General features: G+C 37.7%; 1 protein-coding gene across 1 annotated transcript in view; it reads left to right on the top strand.

Moving 5' to 3' along the window:
- The window catches only part of LOC115630076, a 35,951-nt gene extending 15,537 nt beyond the window's left edge, over positions 1-20,414 (top strand). Inside the window, exon 4 of the mRNA XM_030526699.1 lies at positions 18,063-20,414. Coding sequence (XP_030382559.1) covers positions 18,063-20,267 — 2,205 coding nt within the window. The 3' untranslated portion in view covers positions 20,268-20,414. The remainder of the gene's footprint in view (positions 1-18,062) is intronic.
- The last annotated feature ends 682 nt before the right edge of the window (positions 20,415-21,096 follow it).

Below are 21,096 nucleotides of genomic sequence, written 5' to 3'. Positions count from 1 at the left end.
AATAGAAAAATTGAGTTAGATCAAAAGGGCCTCTTTGCTTTTGAATTCTTAAAGCATATGCTTGTTTTAGCTCCACTATGAAAGTTATATAACCCGAGCGCAGTAACAGAAGTGCATACAGATGCAAGTAAGCATGGGTTTGGGGCTGTTTTGATGCAGATGGACTCAGAAGATCAACTCTTCCACCCGATAGAATTTATGAGCAAGAAAACAAATCTGTGTGAAGAAAAGTACAATTCTTACGAATTGGAAATCTTGGCAGTTATAACAGCAATCAAAAGTGGCGAATATACCTATTAGGCATAAAATTCAAAATTGTGACGGACTGCGATGCTTTTGCGATGACAGTTAAGAAAGACGATGTACCAGTGCGAGTTGCTAGATGGGCTATGTTTCTGCAAGAATTTGACTACCAAGTTGAACATAGATCGGGAAGCCAAATGAAGCACGTTGATGCATTAAGCAGATTGTCTTGTCTAATAATTAAAGAATCAGTAAAGTATAGGTTGCGGGAAACACAAGAGGCAGACAATTGGATAAAGGCAGTCAAAAAAGTTTTGGAAAGCTCTAACAGCTATGAAGATTATTTTGTTCGAAACGGGATATTATACAAGGACCTTAACAAAGAGCTGCTGGTTGTCCCTGAGACCATGCAGGATGAAATTATAACTATTGCTCACCGCGAGGGCCATTTTGGCACAAAGAAGACTGTCGACTTGCTGAGTAAACAATATTTTTTTTACAATATGCAAGAAAAAGTAGGCAAAGTGGTCCGTAGTTGTGTTGAATGTCTTATATCAGATGCAAAACGAGGCAAAAAAGAAGGACTTTTAGTACCTATTGACAAGGCCCAAGATCCATTGGGAACATATCATATAGACCACGTCGGTCCTCTCACGAGTACAAAAAAGAAATATATGCATATTTTAACGGTGGTAGATGCCTTTTTGAAATTTGTTTGGCTTTACCTCATTAAATCGACGGGAACAGATGAAGTCATAGATAAGCTCCAAAAACAGGCGTATATTTTTGGTAACCCGAAAAGAGTAGTTACTGATAGAGGCACAGCGTTTACATCAAATGTATTTAAACAATATTGTGAGAATGAGGGCATCCAACTCCTACACATTACAACAGGTATGCCAAGGGGTAACGGACAGGTAGAACGCATTCATAGAATTGTCATTCCAATGTTGACCAAAATGTGTCAGAGCAATCTCTCGAATTGGTACTGTCATGTTGATCGCGTTCAACAAATTATAAACAGCACAACTCCACGAAGCACGAAATTCACTCCTTTTAAAATTCTTACAGGACTCGACATGAAAACTAAAAACGAAGACATAAGGCAAATTCTAGAAGAAGTAGACACGGACATTTTTAATGAAGATCGAGAATTAGTAAGGATTAAAGCACAGGAAATCATTGAGAAGATACAACAAGAGAATAGAAAGGGATTTAACGAAAAAAGGAAAGTCGAAGAAACTTATAAAGTAGGGGAACTCTAGGAACACAATATGGCACAGGCATGAAGTTAAGACCAAAGTTTCTTGGACCGTATAAGATAACGAAGATAAAGAAACATGGGCGCTATGAAGTTCAAAAAGTTGGCAATCAGGAGGGACCAAACTTAACAACAACAGCCGCAGAGTTTGTAAAAAAAATGGTGTTCGTTCGGGACGAACGAATTGTCTGGAAGGCCGAATGTAGGATGTGGGGAATAAGGCGGGAGTAGAATACCCTATTAGCAGCCCTGGTCTAATATGGCATCGGCGAGTATCGATAGGCTTAAGAATCGAATAGTAGAGGAGAATAAGGCATTCGTCAGTTGTTTGAGAGTTGCGGGTCAGAGTGTAGACAGTGAGTGTTGTTGCCAAGGCCAGTTTAAAGTATTGTTCGCGGAAGTGCTGCGCATTTCTTTTATATTAACTATTCATTTAACTTTTAAAACTTATGTATACTACAAGACATCCCAAATAAACTAATTTGTATTTCAAACCTACAGTACTATGCGTTTCATTTCATGTTTAACTAGGTGTGTACCACGGTGAGTGGTTGGTTACAACGACAGCGTTATGTATGGATTTCTGCATATTAGGCTAGCTCACATATTCGATGCCTCAGCCGATAAGTACAATCAAAACAAAGTACAGAAAAAAAATATGCTTTACCCGTTTCTATTTTCGTTCAGGCGCATATGCATAAAAATCAAACAGCTGATAACTGCAACCACATGTATAGCATTATGCATTAGTTTGGTATACAAACTCAGATGGAGTTTGCATTTGGCATTTCAATATGTAATATAGGTTTGGCTTGGGTTATTATAATCACAGCACAAAGTTAAATATTTTAATTATTTGGAACGAACTCACCCATCGTAATCTCCTCCGAAGGCCTTCGTAGTCGACGCTGATGTAGTTGCTGGAGAATAAATTTAATTTTGTTACATATCCATCCTACATCGAAGACATGCTGCGCTTTCTTTACATACACTTTTTGTTGTGGAAATTATATTAAATAACTGCTTCTGTAGTTAGACAGAAAAGTTCAAATTAATAACCTAACTCAAAATTAAAATTAAACAAATTTCAGATGGCGATAGCCTATTCGCGTTGGACCTGTGACCTCTCCTTGGTCATGTGGCAGAACCTTCTCTCTCCTTCCTAGTAAAATGCTGGGTTTAGTTTCGCGCTCGACGAAACTCCATGCTCATGCATTTATCATGGATATTGCATGGTTTCAAAGGTATTGCCACGAACTATGGAGTCCTTGATTAGCACCAGTCGCTTGAAACTTGCTCTGGGAGGCGCCGAATTTCTTAGCCACTCCCCAATTCTCGCAAAGGTATAACGTGTGTCCTCACGTAGCAATTACGACAGAGCCTTTAGCCACTTTTAGGTCAGATTCGAGTGCATTCGATGCGGTGCGCGGTTCCAGAATCGAGCACCAAGCTAACAATATCAATGCCTTGATGGGGCCTCACGATATTGTGCCGCCGCTAAATGAATAAAGCTGGCCTTCAACTTGCTGCGTGTGGACTTATTTTTGTTGTTTTCCCTTTTTTCCTCGTTGCTAACAATTCTGCACCTAAATATCTATTCCACTGCCCACTTATGGGTAGCTAAAAGAACATAACTAACTATAAAACAATAATATTTGGTGGATGCCTAATATTTACCGAGATTAATTTCTTTATATCAATGACAGAACGAGATTAACGATTTATTTTCTCTTGACTGCACTAAGTACGTCCATCGCTGATATACAGAAAAATAGCGCAACATCGCATCTTCCAATTTGACATTTGCACTCACGATCATAAGCTTGATGCACCGATAACCCTTAGGTTTAGGTATTGGCTAAATTATGCATCCCTTGTTCACCACAAACTAAACATAAACATGTATTCTAATTTAATTAAATTAATTAATTAATTCATTAATTTTTTATAATAATTTAATTTTTTTTAATTTTTCTTTTTTGTGGAGAGTACAGGCTATTTTACTGTCGGGCTTGCTCGACTGTAGCGTTCGATCTTGTTTTTTTTTATTTTATTAATTTTTTTATTTTCTATTATTATTGTAAACATATGTACAGAGTATTTCAAAGTCGGGACACCCGACTTTAGCTTTTTTTACTTGTTTTTATTAGTTATTTCTTCGATTTCATATTCTTATATAGAAATAGCATTTTAATTAAACAAATGAAACACATTTTCTCATTTCCACACCACCTTAGAGGTAGAGGATTCGATGCGCTTTTTTTTTAACGTGGTATCCCCTTTAGGCCTACTCCACTGTCTCATTTAGGCGTGATCTTCACTGTCGGAAGACAGATTTCGTAGTCTCGTCATTTCCGTCAATGATCTATCATCGTGTGGTCTATTTAATAATTTGTTGGCGTCCAAATCTGATAAAACTTTGCCCTCCAAACTTTTGACACGACTTAGTGCAACATATATTTGCCCTTTTGCAAAGTTCTTTTTACCAAGGTCGATTACAGCTCTTTGGAGGGTTGTACCCTGTATTTTATGGACTGTAACCGCCCAGCTTAATATTAGAGGCAGCATACGGTGCTCCACATCTCCGTAACCTCTCAATGCCTGAAACGTAGTACTAGATGGAGGTATGGGTATGCAACCATTATTATCTTTAAGCCTAAGCCCAATAGATTCGTCATCAAATTTTACGTACACGGCTTCTGGTAGCTCTCCATCCTCCAGTTGATCTCTCCTCAAAGCTGGCCATTTGATATATTTTATTATACCCATTCACAAGTCCTTCCGATACGGCGATGTTGCGTCTCAACATCACGCGGGATTCGACGCAAATTTTTATCGATGGCAGAAAACCACCACAGCTATTGACGTCTTTGGGAATTACGTTCTCTGGTTGTGTTCTTCCATATGTCGCAACTTCACGAGACTCATCTACTGCGTTGATTTGATAAGTTCGATGCAGCTTTTCATTGTCCTTGCTAATTTTGTCGTTATAATCGTCGACTTTCGGCTCCATCCGCAAATTCACCATTTAAAGGCACGTGGGTTCGCTCGCATAATAACTCAAGCTGAGCCGTCGTCAATTCACCTACCCGTAAGCTGTTCAATAAATCGATGAATTTGCTGTCATCCCGCTGTCGCATGTTTATGGTTAGTTCACAAAAAGAAAACTGATACCACAAATTAATCTCCGCTGAATACCACGATGGCTGCACAAAACACCAATTCCCTTTCACCGTTCACCCTGAAATATATCACCGAACACCAAAATATTGACTCCACCGAATAATTTGTCGTTGTTTTTATATTCTTGAAGTCTCAGGTGGATTATTCTTAGATTCTCATAAGAGACCATAAAAATTTCGTCTATGATTAGCCAATTTATATAGCACCATTTACGCCTTACATTCTCGAGTCTTTAGGCTGTCATTTTTTTGTATTTCATAGTATTTTTTTTTCTATTGGTAGAAAGAATATACTATGTAACGTTTTTCCAAAAATTTGACGAGCAGCAACTCCGGTTAAAGACCCAACTTCTACAAAGTTAGGCTTCAGTAGTATATCTACTGTTGGTGCGTAACAACGCTTAATATGCTCCACGATCAATTTGAAAACAAATGATTTACCACTACCTGCACCGCCCATGATAAAAAGTAACAGCTGACTTTCGTGTCTTTGTAAATCGTTTTCGATCGCCGTTGAAACGTTCTGAAATAAAGTCTTCTGTTGTACATTCAATCCGCGAATGCTTTCCAGGAACAATTCATCCGTCATGACGGCTCGTTCTTCCATGTCTTCACAAAAGTTATCATCGTCATGTACAATTTGTTCCCTAACACATAAAATGGGTGCATTGTCGACATTGGTTTCACGCGCAACATTAAGTGCGGTAGCTTGAGTTCTGCTGAATAATTAGTTCAGCGTATCCGAATTGTTCTGCGCTGAGATTGCCCTGCAACGGGCGAAGATCACTTTGACGCCTTATAAAAGAGCCTTCAGTGGTTTCATTTGCCAATAGTAACTCGCCTTCATTACGAAATGGTATGTGCCATACTATTAAACTGTAATAGTATGCTTCTTTGTCACTATTAATTGTATAATAGCGGGTACGTAATACTGCCGGTCTATTTCTTACACGCATTCTAGTGTTGTCCTGCAATCCGAAGTACCTCATTAGTGTAGTATCTTCGTCCCTCAGTTCTGCATCTCCATTGTCCTCTGACCATGTCGTGTTAGGGATAGTTTCAAAACGGACGGCAAATTCCACAAGGCTTAAATTCTCCAGCTCGTTTGGGCGTAACATATATCGATCAAAAATGTTATTATAAATGCTGGTTTCATCACTATCGAATTTTAGAAGTCTGAAACGTTCCTCCGGCCTGCAACTATTTACTAAAACAGTCTTTCGCGACGACATTTTCAATGGCAAATGGCATAATCTGTATGAGCGTTCGGGCGCACTCACCAGGCGTTGACTTAAAATAGTCATTGATACTGAAAAGAATTGTTTCCAAACATCACCACCTTGTCTTTTAGCATTCGAAATAGCTTCTCGAATTACATCACCTGTATCATGTGGTTCGCACTTACTCGAATATTTTGCGACGTAGCAGGCTACAGCGGTGACACTACCACACGGTTGGACGTCAATATTCCCCTTCCAGAACTGGATTGTAATTGTTGATCATGGTTTCATTTGAGGTTCTTTTCAATAAACAGAATCGTCCGCTGTTAGCAAGTGCTTCATCTGGTTCTAGACAAACTGTGTTATCACTGGCTCGGCCTGGAAAATCAAATCGACAATCATCAGCTTGACGGTTTTTATACCCTGTACCCGTAGGGTAAAAAGGGTATATTAGGTTTGTGCAAAGTATGTAACATACAGAAGGAAGCATCTCCGACCCCATAAAGTATATATATTCTTGATCAGCATAACGAGAGAAATCGATGTAGACATGTCCTTCCGTCTGTCCGTCCGTCTGGATTAACGCGAGGATCTCAGAAACTATAAAAGCTGGAATAACCAAAGTTGGTATCCAGATTCTCCTAGGTCCGAGAAAGGGCGAGATTATTTTATTTTTTTTAATTTTCCCCCCCTTCCCCCGCTACAGAATTTTGTCAACAGTGTCCACATTTCAAACCAAACCTACCTAAACCAAACGTTGCACACATAATTTATATATAATTGTCTACTGTTGTTCAAAATTTTATTCCACCAGACCAACATATGCAGATGTGGGCTTCCGCGGTGTTAAAATTCCACTCGGTACCAAAAGTCTTCCATAGGACTAGCCAGGCAAACATTATTTCTCCTTAAGAATCGCATGAGAGCGTTAACACGCACTGTGAACTGTCGTGCTACCACTAGATTTTTGCACTAGATTCAAACGCTCTGGGAATGACAGGCGGTCGGCGTCATCGATTTTACCCCCATCGGCGATTAGCAAGGCTTTTATCATATCAGACCAATTTAAATCATTGCAGGAAAATATCATCATGTGGGAGGCCCTAAAGTTCTTACCATTGCAATTAATTCAGAGCAACCCAATATGCCAATACGATGCCGAACCTCGAATATTTCTCATGGTGAGATGCATGTTATCCACAAGTCCTCTTTCCTCGCCAAAGCCATTTTTGCCATTTGGAAAAAGAATATACCAACACAATTTCTCCATACGGCGTTCACGCTCCAAATTTAAGGGTGGTGCAGTTTTCCTTGTGATAGCGGCCAATCTCATTCTATCATCTGTTGAAGTGCTATTCATATTTACAAAATTTTCTAAATTCGGTATATTAGCATCTATTTTTTGGAGCATACTTGTCGATTCGACATAAATGGTGTCTGAGGAATCATTGACTGGTAACTGAGCTTGGCTTGATGCTACTGGAATTGTTGGATTCTCTTCCCTTACTATTGTCGATTGTTGCAATATGGGCGCAAACGACTGTATTTGGGTGTCTCGAGCTATAATTAATGACGTTATCGAGAATGTATTAAGAGTATCACCAAAATTTTATTTTAGCCCCTTATTTAGCGACAGAAACAAATTGCAACGTAAAATTGAATGCAAACCGTCCACATCATTAAATAAATAATTATAATAAAAAATTATAACGCAGAAGCTCCCTTGGGACCCCGTGTGTGGGAATCAAGCAAAAAGTAAGTTTGATTGTCACCCAAAGTTTTGCAATGAACTGCTATTGACATGGCAGTTGCTGTAAGTATACCATTCGAGTGTTCGCTGAAAAAACTTACTAATGCATTTTTTTAAGTTAAGGAATCTATCCGGACTGTTGTCATTGTCTATATGATCATTATAATTAGTTTCCTCGAGTACTGTGATGAACAAATTTTCTCTGTTGTATATAAGTCTTGGACTAAGATCTCTTACAGCAAGGTTCTCAGGGTTCGCTTCGCCGGGCGCAGGATTATCTCTACGAGCAATACAGTCATTATAGTATTTATCGCCAACGATCACAATGTAATCGATATCGCTTTTGGACCACTTGTTCGGATCCAACACTGTGAAGGCTGCACAAGCAACAGCCGCTATTTCAGTGCATTGTTTACCTCGTGATACATTGAATCTTATATCACCTTGATTAAATGATCCGTGTGATATAACTCTGTAATCATTTAAAGACACATAATGATTCACTAATAATTATGTATTAACAGCATCCGGTTCAGAAATACAATTTTCAGGTACTTCTATTTTGACTAAATGAGGTATTTTTAAAGTAGTTTCAAAATGCACCTTAACATCTCTGTAAAGGTGGTTATTGGAAATTAACCAAGTTAATGATCGAGTCATTCTTTCCATATCAACGACGAATTCTTTGGAATATGAAAGTTCTCGAGGCTTTCCACCACCAAAACTAAACCAGCTTGATGTGGTGTCAGTGGTAATTGTTCAGCTATTTCCACAACATCCTTTGCAAATAAAATGACTTGCCCTTTACACCAATTTTGACAGAACCGGTTATTAAGTTTTACTATCTTTAAAAATGGTGTAATGTGACTTAAAACCGTTCTTCAACGCGTGTCAAATTAGATAATTCTGGCGGTACTTCTGAAGGCTACATTTTATTCCAATATGCAGTTGCTGGAATTTTCCTTTTTCTTATATTATTGTAGCACCGAGTGCAGGTTGTTATTGTACCTAAAGTACTCAGTTCTTCATGTAATATCGTACAATACAAACCTGCTCGGAAATTGGATCGCTGTTGTGGATAAAGAGTTCTTTTGCAAATGGCACAAGGTACATCAGCGAAAATATTAATAGCCGTTTCAAAAGATTGTTCATTTGCGATATCCCTGACATGTCGCATTCTACTAAGTCGAAGTGAATGAGTTTCAGGTGTTTCGTTTAATAAGCGATCTTGAATCAATCCGAGTCGGTGGGCACGTTGCTCGTCCGTCTCATTAAATAGGCGATCTTTGATTAATCGGAGTCGGTGGGTACGTTGCTCCTCCGTCTCATTAAATAGGCGATCTTGGATTAATTCGATTCTATAGGCACGTTGCTCCTCCGTCTCATTAGATAGCCGATCTTGGATTAATTCGATTCTATGGGCACGTTGCTCCTCCGTCTCATTAGATAGGCGATCGTGTATCACGCTGAGACGGTGACTACGGCTTACGATATTTTCACTGTTCAAAGATTTTTTCATGTAAAGCTGTATTTTTGAAAGTCTATTTTTGCGCTCTTCGCAAGTCTCTTTTGAAATGTTCTTCAAGGTAGATCTCCTTTGTTTAAATAGGCGATTCTCCTTGACTTCGCTGGCTTCATTTAAGCGGTGCTGTCTCATATGAGCAGCACGCTTATTAGGTCTTCCCATATTCAGACAAATTCGTTAACGTACTTCAGATTCACTTACCTTAAGATAAATTGAATTTAAATTACCTTAAATTAATATTCCAAGTAATTTAACAAATTCAAAAGAAGAGAATGTTCTAAATTCGACTGAATTTTATGTTTGTTTGTTAATTCCTTGTTGTCATTTAAAGTGATACAATGTATCAATGATGATTCTAAAGTAACAGCATCATGTTCAGGAATTTTGACTATTTGGACTAAGTGAGGTATGAATGTTTCAGGTTGTTTCAAAATGCACCCGAACATCTCTGTAAATATGGTTATTATTAACCAAAAAAGTAAAAAAGCTAAAGTCGGGTGTCCCGACTTTGAAATACTCTGTACATATGTTTACAATAATTATAGAAAATAAAAAAAATTAAGAAAATAAAAAAAAATTCAATGATCGATTATACCTTTCTCGGTATTCGAACTCACGTACAGGGTGTATAATTGCACATTTACATAGCAATTGCGTCTGTGTGAGTGTATGTATGCCTATGCGCATCTATTCGTGTCTGTGTAAGCATTTTCGCACTCAACCAAACAGCAACATCAACAACAGCCGCGGGCAGCGCTTGAGCAGCGCTGCAGCAGCAAATATATGTATGGTTATAACTTCTTGGTAAATCGGACATATTTACGCAGAAAATGTGTATTTTGGAATTTCCCTCCCTACCCCTCTCCACCCCAAATGCGATTTTCCCTAACTCCCGTAATTCTTGGAATTTCGAACTAAAATTTTGCAAATACCCCCAGTTAGTACTAATGTGTCCGTGTGCCAAATTTAATCATGATAGGTCAATTCTGAAGTAGCCATAAGTAAAATTGCTGCTCATGCGCTGCCCGCAGCTGTTGTTGTTGTTGCTTCTTTGGTTCAACTTTGTGCTACATACATACACGCATATAAACACGCATAGGTACGTGATGTAAATGTATGCTGTTAAAACTGAACATAAACATGTATTTAATTTAATTAATTCATTCATTTTTTTAATAATTTCATTTGTTTTTAAATTTTATTTTTCTTTTTTATGGAGAGTACAGGCTATTTTACTGTCGGGCTTGCTCGACTGTAGCGTTCTATCTTGTTTACTTTTTAGTGCCTGTTAATAGTTTGAAATCGGCTTTTTTTGTTTAAATTGTTGTTTATTTTTATTACAGAAAAGGAAAACATTTTTTCCGGCACAATACAAGTTGACTCCATAACATAAGGAAACAAGATAGATACTCTCCACAAAAAGGAAAAATTAAAAACAAGAGAGAACGCTACAGTCGAGCAAGCCCGACAGTGTAATACCCTGTACCCAGGTAAACTTCCGTCACTGAGTTATATGCGCCCATAGCAGCAACAAAAAGAGGAAGAAGAAGAGCGAACTTGTTGCTGCAGTTTGTGAACAACAGTAGACAATTATATATAAATTATGTGTGCAAAGTTTGGTTTAGGTAGCATTTGAAATGTGGACGCTATTGACGAAATTCTGTAGCGGGGGAAGGGGGGAAAATTAAAAAAAAAAAAATAAACTCGTCCTTACTCGACCTAGGAGAATCTGGATGCCAACTTTGGTTATTCTAGCTTTTATAGTTTCTGAGATCCTCGCGTTCATCCAGACGGACGGACAGACGGACGGACATGTCTAGATCGATTTCTCTCGTCATGCTGATCAAGAATATATATACTTTATGGGGTCGGAGATGCTTCCTTCTGTATATTACATACTTTGCACAAACCTAATATACCCTGTTTACCCTACGGGTACAGGGTATAAAAAAAAATTAAAAAATTAAATTATTAAAAAAAATGAATGAATGAATTAATTAAAATAATTAATTTAATTAAATTAGAATACATGTTTATGTTCAGTTTAAACAGCATACATTTACATCACGTACCTATGCGTGTATGTATGCAGCACAAAGTTGAACAAAAGCAGCAACAACAACAACAGCTGCGGGCAGCGCTGCCGACAGAGCTGCAGGCAGTGCATGAGCAGCGATTTTACTTATGGCTATAACTTTCTTCAGAATTTACCTATCATGATGAAATTTGGCACACGGACACATTAGTACTACCTGGATGTACCTACCAAATGATTTAAAATTCCGAGAATTACGGAAGTTGTAAGAAAAAATACGAATTGCGGGGGAGTGGGGGGGGGGGGGGTGTATCAGAAAATATAAACAAACTCGTTCTGCCTAGGGCTTATAGGAACCTTGGTACCAATTTTGGTTATCCTAGCTCTTGTACTTACTGAGATCCATCCGCTCATACAGACAGACGGACAGACGAACATGGCTATATCGACTCGTCTTCTCATCCTGATCAAGAATATATATACTTTGTGGGGTCTGCCACGCCTCCTTCTGTGTGTTACATACATGCGCACAAAACTAGTATAGCCTTTCACCCTTTGGGTACAGGCTATAAAAACACACCGTTAATAATTCCGTTTTACACAAACATAGATACTAAGTAGGCACACGTACACAATTCCGCCTGTTGACACAACTTTAACACATATTAATTACACAAACAAACAAACTTGGTTTGTAACACTCTAGAATAAGAACACATACAAACAATATCAAATAAGCATATTCAGATTTTTAGAATTATCTAGAAGTTAGAGCCTTTTTTATTAAAAGTCGCTTTTTAGAGCAAGATACACAATTTGCAATTTTGTATTTTTATAGCCTGTACCCAAAGGGTGAAAGGCTATACTAGTTTTGCGGAATTTTATAATCAATTTTGGTACTAATGTACTAATGTGTCCGTGTTCCAAATTTCATCATGATAGGTAAATTCTGAAGAAAGTTATAGCCATAAGTAAAATCGCTGCTCATGCGCTGCCTGCAGCTCTGTCGGCAGCGCTGCCCGCAGCTGTTGTTGTTGTTGCTGCTTTTGTTCAACTTTGTGCTGCATACATACACGCATATAAACACGCATAGGTACGTGATGAAAATGTATGCTGTTTAAACTGAACATAAACATGTATTCTAATTTAATTTAATTAATTATTTTAATTAATTCATTCATTCATTTTTTAAAATTTTTTTTTTAATAATTTAATTTTTTTTAAATTTTTTTTTTTTAATTTTTCCGTTTTGTGGAGAGTACAGGCTATTTTACTGTCGGGCTTGCTTGACTGTAGCGTTCTCTCTTGTTTTTAATGAAATACATATAATTCTTAAAACACGTCTAGGAGCCTCGGCAAATATACAGGATATCTAGAGAAATTCCAAATAGGGGCACCACTTCGCTTCATAATTATGAACAAATTATAAACCCTGTAAATTTCTAATTGACTCTGGTGCTACCTCATCCTTTATTAACCCAGAACTAGTTGGCCCTAGGGATAAAATTATATTACAAACACCTATATCAGTACAGACCCCGTTAATGACAACTGATCTAGAGTCTGGTATAATAATAAAAAATTTTCAAGAATTTGGAAATAGTAAATCTTTTGTATTTTTATTATTTAACTTCCACCAATTTTTCGATGGCCTTATTGGCATGAACGTGATAGAAGATATCAGAGGCGTGATCAACATACCAGAAAACGCATTCGTCACACCAAATTTTACGACGACAGCCATACTCCCAGTTAGCATCAAAGAGGGAACCTTTTTAATTGAAGAAATCCAGGTAGATAAAGATACTTTCATCACCGGAGGTTCATATACGGCCAGCAACAATCACAGTTGCATGGAAATCGTAAACTACTCAGGTGAAGAGAGGGAAATTTGCTTGAAGGTACCAATCGAGGTTTCAATGTTCAACATCGAAAACTACTTAGAAATTAATGTCATAAAGGACCATGGGAGAACAGACAGCAAAAAGGAATACAGTTCATTTAAAGACCTAAGGATGGAACATTTATACTCAGAGGAAAGGGAATCTTTAGAAAATCTAATTATTATTAATTATTCCCCCTACCTATTTTATAAAGAAGGAGACAAACTGGCATTTACCAGTAAGGTAAAACATACAATTAACACCACAGACAACATTCCCATATTTTCAAGACCAGGTAGAAAAGGAAGAGATTCGCAAACAATTAAATTGCTAGCTCAGAATATCATTAAACACAGCTACTCTCCATGGAGTGCTCCAGTTTTTCTAGTCCCTAAGAAAGCGGATGCATCTAACCAACAAAGGTGGAGACTAGTAGTGGACTTTAGGAAGCTAAACGAAAAGACGGTCAAGGATAGATACCCAATGCCAAATATTAACGAAGTGTTGGATAAAATAGGAAGAGCCAGATACTTTTCGACTTTAGAATTTAGCTAGTGGTTACCATCAAATAGAGATGGACCCGAAGGACAGATCTAAAATAGCCTTTTCGGCTAAAGGAGGGCATTTTGAATTTATTAGAATGCCTTTCGGGCTATCAAACGTCCCAGCTACCTTTCAAAGAGTTATGGACAATATACTATATATTTAGATGATATTATAATTTTCTCATCTTCACTGCAACAATACATATATCACTTAAATGCTATATTCAAAAAACTTAGTGAGGCAAACCTAAAACTTCAACCTGATAAATCAGAGTTCCTGAAGAGGGAAATAGAATACCTTGATCATGTGGTCTCGGATGAAGGTATTAAACCCAATCCGAAGAAAATTTCCGCTATAAAAGCTTTCCCTATTCCCAAAACTAGAACCCAAATTAAATCTTTTCTGGGCTCATTGGGGTATTATAGGAAATTCATAAAAGACTTCGCTAAAATAACGAAACCTCTGACCAGGTTATTAAAGAGCGATGCAAATATAGTAATCGACGAGGAATATACAAAAGCTTTCGAATTCTGCAAGACATTACTCTGCAACGACCCCATTTTACAATACCCGGACTTTAAAAAACCTTTTATACTAACCACGGACGCTAGTAACGTCGTCATTGGGGGCGATACTCTTACAAGGCTCTGTGGGCAGTGATCGTCCAGAGAGTCACTACTCCACGATAAAAAAGGAATTACTAGCAATTGTTTGGGCCGTTAAGTATTTTCGACCTTATCTATTTGGTCAAAAGTTCACTCTGATCACTGATCATAAACCGCTAGTATGGCTCAAAAACCTGAAAGAACCAAACTCAATGCTTGTAAGATGGAAGTTGCAACTCTTAGAATACGATTGCGATGTCGTGTACAAGAAGGGCGCCCTAAACGTGGTAGCGGATGCGCTGAGCAGAATCATTATAGATGTGAATAATAGCGATACTACAGTAATTCATATAAACGACGAAATCTTAAATTCAAGGAAACCTCTAAACGAATATTGCATACAATTAATTTTCAAAGAGGCCGATCCTCCAAATTACACTATAGAAACCCCATTCAAGAACAAGATTAGGCGTACTATAGGAAAGCCCAAATTCAAGTTAGAAGACATAACAAAAACACTGAGGGAGATCCTAAAACCGAACAGAACGTATGCTGTATCTACAACAAACACGATATTTAAGTTAGTACAAGAAGCATATTCTAAGTTCTTTGCTCCAGCTAAACGCTATAAAATGATTATGTGTGATATACTACTGGAGGAAATCCAAATACCTGAGAAGCAAATTGAACATATTTCACAATACCATACCAAAAACAACCATCGAGGTATCGATGAGACAGTTAGTCACATAGGACGTAGAGTTTATTTTCCAGCCATGAAAGAAAAGGTGACTCAATTCATTAAATATGACCGGCAACCGCAAAAACTTGTATTTCAAAAAACAGAAACTCCAAGCAATCTGCTAGAAATTATACATATAGACCTATACACAATCAATTGAAGAACAATCCTAACAATCATCGATAAATTTTCCAAATATGCCGATGGATTTACTATCCCATCTAGGGATGCCATAAACATCACGAAACACATGATGTTTACACTCTGTACATGAAATGTACAGAAGTATATTAGGTTTGCGGGAGGCAGAAGGAGGCGTGGCAGACCCCACAAAGTATATATATTCTTGATCAGCATGACGAGACGAGTCGATCTAGCCCTATCTGTCTACTCAAGCGCTGCGCGCGGATGTTGTTGATACTGGTGCTTTGGTTGACGTTTACACAGACACGAATAGATGCGCATAGGCATACATACACTCACACAGACGCAATTGCTATGTAAATGTGCAATTATAAACCCTTTACGTGAGTTCGAATACTGAGAGAGGTAAAAACAATCAAATTTTTTTTTTATTTTCTTAATTTTTTTATTTTCTATAATTATTGTAAACATATGTACAGAGTATTTCAAAGTCGGAACACCCGACTTTAGCTTTTTTACTTGTTTTCTTTTAAACCCAAGGCAATCCTAAAAAGATAGTTTGTGACCAAGGTCCCGAGTTTTCAGGGTTATTGTTTAAAGAATTATGTGAACAATGCAATATTGAGTTGAATATTACTTCTTTCCAACAGTCGACCAGCAATGCCCCTGTCTAAAGATTACACTCATCTTTGACTGAAATATATAGGATAAGCGTAGATAAAAAGAAATCAATGAAGTTATCCGAAGATCATGAAAGTACACTAGCAGAAACTTTTCTCACCTATAATAAAGCGATTCATTCTACAACAAAGCTAACACCCTACGAACTTTTCACAGGCCGTACACATCTCTTTGAAAGAGACTTTAAAACAGTAAGTCAACAAGACTATCTGAAACAATTACATCTTTTTAGAGAGAAAATTTCCCCCGACATACATAAACAGGTATAGCAACTAAAAACAGCTAACGTGCAAAAACTAAATACAAACAGGGAAGACCCATCGACCCTACAGCAGGGAGATGTAGTATTTAGAAAAGAAAACAGAAGAAATAAGTTAACCCCTAGATTTACCAAGCACACGGTGGCAAAATATAACGGACCAACATTTGTTTCTACTAAACGGTCTATGTAGTGTAATTAAGATTGAACGGGAAACATGGACGCCAAAGATGCGTAAAAGATCGACCATCAATTTCAGAAAATAATAGAAAACGAGGAATTTATAAACTACAGTGCAAATGTCAATAAAGAAAATATTACTAAATTTCATAATATTACTGAGCATTTTAGTAGAGAGCAGAATGAAGTAAAGAATTACAAGAAGAAAATATTAAAATTCATATCCTCGAATTGAGCTAAAATATATCTACATGATATTAGAAGAACAAAAGATTAATATTAATTCTGAAGAGCAACTTTATAGAATGCTCACGGTGAATTTCGAAACTAAAGATATGAAAATCATATTTCATATTAAAATCCCTATCTTCGAATTGTAAGACTACCAATTAATGGCACAAAATTCCTAACTCTACCTAGATTCATAATGTACGATAAGGAAATAAATAATATGTTCAGTTTTACTAAGAAATGCCCTAGAATTAACAACCTATACATATGCGGAATCCTGGAGGCCGAGGACGAGTTTGTCAACAGGGAATGTCTCTCCGACATCTTGAAAGGAAAGGACCCTAAGTGTGGGGCGACAGTCTTCGACAAAACACAGGCCATCATCGAACCAGAGCAGCAGTGGATTATCTTAATCAACGAGAATTTCACCAACATCACTCCTAGCTGTGCAGACCCATTCAGCATGGAAGGTACCACAATTATCAACCACAAAAACTGTCCTGTTCGTATTGATAATATTACCTATGAAGACACCGAAATATTCTACGAGGAAGACATCAAAATGCAATTACCTCACGTCGAAAACATCACGATCGATATGGTACCAGAAGACCTATCACTGGATATGATGCAGTTGAGTTTGATGAAGAATCAATACGAAGTACGGCATATAAAAGAAGTATCACTCAGTCACTACATTTTGACTTACATTCTTATCGGCGCTCTGGTACTCGCCCTGACTTATCGAACATGTTTTAGAAGGAGGAAGCTGACCATCTCACCACCGGCTCAAGTGAATTATGTGACGCCCATTCCCTCCCTCTGGCTGTCACTTAATTCTGGGGAGGGAGGAGTTACCATAGCAATACCAGCCATGTGCCCTTCAAAACCGCCTCGCCCAGCATCTGCCTACAATTAGGTTCCACATTGTATTCCGGGATGACTGAACGATGAAACAAGCTGACGAAGTGTCTGGTTGCAGCATAGGAAATGACTCAGCAACTCGTGGGACAAATATTAATGCTGACCCAGCATTCTGGCACATTTGTGTACATTAAGAAATACACAATGTTGAGTTAAGTTGCTTTTAAGAATTCTTATACACATAGTTAGTTGTATTCTAGACTTAAAAGGAAAGAGACGTCTTTTGCGAATAAAACTTCTATCAAAACTCAACCAGTGTCTATCTTTTGCAAAGGAACTTCAAGTGAATTTCAAACAGAATAAATCAGTTCAGGATCCACTGGAAGGCACAGAAGGAGGTCCTCATACCCACTATAACTCCCGCAGCTTTTGTAGTTGTTACTGTGTTGCACAGGCACAAGAGGCATGCACAGACACATACAAACACACTTGCATATTTAATCTGCACATATGTACAGAGCACAAAGTCGGGACACCCGACTTTAGCTTCTCTACTTGTTATATATCATACATATATAGCATACACCCTTTTTTAACATTATGAAATTTCAAAAGTTGTCATAATTTCTAAAGGGAACCGAAAATACAAACAAAAACATAATAATACCTAACACATCGATGAGTTGATATCCTTATTTGTCGGTTTCACAGAACATGACCACTATAAAAAGCAATCATATCTTTTTCTGGACAACAGTATGTACTCTAATTATATGCATGATACTCATTGCAATGTATTCTGGATTTGAGCATGAAACAAAAAAATTTAAAACATTACTGGTGACGGTGGTACTTGTACTACTTTTCCAGTATCTAATTGGTGATCCAATTAAATTCGCATTGCTTGCTATTGACTCAGCTTGTTGGCCCCCACAACAACGAAAGTTTGCCACTGACCGAGAAGCAACGCATCACAGTCGAATGGACTACCTAAAGTTAAGACTAAGCAGCCTACGATCTCAGTTGCTGCTTACAGAAGAACATCGCAATGAAAAGCTTAATGAGAAGTATAAACACATAGCACAGGATCTTTGGCTCTATGGCAAGTACTTTTTCTTTCTTATGTGTGTTGTGCTAGTGACACGCGACGCTACCATGTACCATAACACACACAACATTGAACGACTTTTTTATGCAAATCACACCGATTACTATGGCTTGCAAGAAGTTTACCATATCAACCAGTTATTTGATTTTATAGAATCGTCTCTGATCAATGCTTTTAACCCAAACACTAGCGAGACAGGCATCTCTGGTTGGGTTCATGGTGAACAGACAAAAATGCTCGGTGTTGTGCGATTACGGCAGCTACGCTTAACCATGGAAAATTATGGGCTGGACGAACCAGAATTCTCTGAACGGGATTACATGCCTGAATGGCAATTACCTCATCGACGCTTGCATTATACTGATAAGTATTGGCGGATTTACGAACCATGGCTTCCAATATCATCGTCATATGACTTTATAGATAACCTGTTATTAAACTTTAACCACAAAGGGCATTTTCAGAGCTATCCTGAACTAAAGGGATATGTAGCGTTACTAGCACGAAGCCGGCAGAATAGCATGAAAGTTTTGGAGTATCTCACCGAGTACAAATGGTTGACATACAATACTTCGGCTGTATTTATGGACTTTACTCTTTACAACGTTGATGTTAACATCTTTAGTGTGTGCACATTACGAGTAGAACAAACTCCATTTGGTGGTATTATACCTCACGTTGATGTAGATAGTGTAAAATTGCTGGAAAATCTGGATCAGCTTACTCACTATGGGCTGCTTACATTATTATGTTATGTAATTGTCGTCATACAGTTTTCTAAGGCACTTGTTTTGAAACTTTGGTATGAACCAGCTGAGTTGCGTAGCATGTGGAACAAACTTGATTTGGTAATTTTTATACTCAATATTGCTGTGGTGACTTTGATTATTATTCGGGAATGGCTGGTTTCATCCATGTTAAAAAAAGTCGAAGGCGCTAGTAAAATGGAATTCATTGATTTTAGACGACCAACGCGTTTGCACATGTTTATCACATGGGTTGTTGGCTTTCTGATCTGCATTACAACTTTGCGCCTATGGAAGGTACTACAGTTTGCCAGTGTGTTTCAGTTATTTACGCACACTCTTTACTTGGCTTGGAAGGCAGTTGCCAGCACTGCAGTTGTTATTGGTATATTTCTTATGGCATTTGGAATTGCTGTTGTAACAATTAACGGAAATAATAGCTCAAATTTTAATCGGCTTGTCAAGAGTATTGTTACATGTATGTGCTTTTCATTTGGTTTCAGTTCACAAGTAACACCAGAGGATCTTTTTCACGGTGGAGAATTTTTGGGTATATTGCTTTATGCTATCCTGGCATTTGTAATTGCAGTATTACTTATCAATGTATTCGTCTCACTTATCAATGACTACTTCACTACGGCGAAAGCGCAACGAGATGCGCGGTCCGTACGTCGTATAAACTTTATACAATTTCTGCGAGTGGAATATGCTAACTTTTTTCGATTTTTTCACAAGTTACGGTTCTTTCGTAAAAGTTACCATCGCAACAATCGCACGGTTTCAGAAAATATCAAACATGATTTAGATGAGCGCGAAAGTCATAAACAAAAACAAAGAAAACTAGAGGCGTTTGCCTCCAAAAAGCATGTAACAAAAGTGGATGAAAGTTTAGCACAAGAGGAATATAGACATCGTCTTGAACGCTTGTACACTATTGCAGCTATAATGCAAACCCAAATTGAAATACTCGAACGTATTCTCTTTACCGACAAAGAAGGAAATCTGACGAGAGACGACGAAGGAAAAGCAGGCGAACGACAGAGAGATTATCGCATGAGCTAAGCTTTTTACTCGAAAGCAAAAATTTAATATTTAATCACGTAAATTTATTTATATTTTAAATGTTTGAAATAATGTGATGTTTTGCTGAGATAAATTGTCTGTGCGAATATGCAGTAAAAAATAAATTTAAAACAATTGTGTTCTCGAGAACGAGTTGTTGGACTAAATTTCTTACAAAAAGAAACTTCAAAATTTTTTTTGGTTTACCTGGCGGTTAACTCGATTCTGACTTTAACTTATCAAATGCGGCATAACGCTTTTCTTTAATTGATCAGTTTTGGGAAGAGGAAAAAATCTCAGAGACCCCAATCTGATGAATACGGTGGTTGAAGCGTGATTACGGTGTTGTTTCTGATAGCTGGTGCATTTTATACTCTTTACATGAAATGTACACAGAGTATATTAGGTTTGCGGGAGCTGAAAAATGTAACAGGCAGAAGGAGTCGTGGCAGACCCCACAAAGTATATATACTTGTATATATATTCTTCATCAAGATGACAAGACGAGTCGACCTACCCCGTCTGTCTGTCTGTCCGTATGACCACATGGATCTCAGAGACTATAAGAGGGAGAGACACCAAAGATGCCTTACGTGTGTATGCTATACGAGTTTGTTTTATTTTTTTTATTCCCCCCCCCCCCCCCCACTTCCCCCTATGGGGGTTGTCCCGATTTTCCATTCGTCTAATCGCCTATATCTCGGATACTGTATGGGCATTTCATGATACTTAAGTATAGATTTAAGTTTGTTGAAACAATCTGAATTGTAGATATAAGTTGTTTGAATTATCATTGAATTGTAAACTTAAGCCGTTTGTAAGTAATTAA

Source organism: Scaptodrosophila lebanonensis, unplaced genomic scaffold (assembly GCF_003285725.1).
Source record: "Scaptodrosophila lebanonensis strain 11010-0011.00,11010-0021.00 unplaced genomic scaffold, SlebRS2 tig00000302-arrow-arrow-pilon, whole genome shotgun sequence".
Taxonomy (NCBI): Eukaryota; Metazoa; Arthropoda; class Insecta; order Diptera; family Drosophilidae; genus Scaptodrosophila; species Scaptodrosophila lebanonensis.
This window is presented reverse-complemented; position numbering and strand designations above follow the sequence as displayed.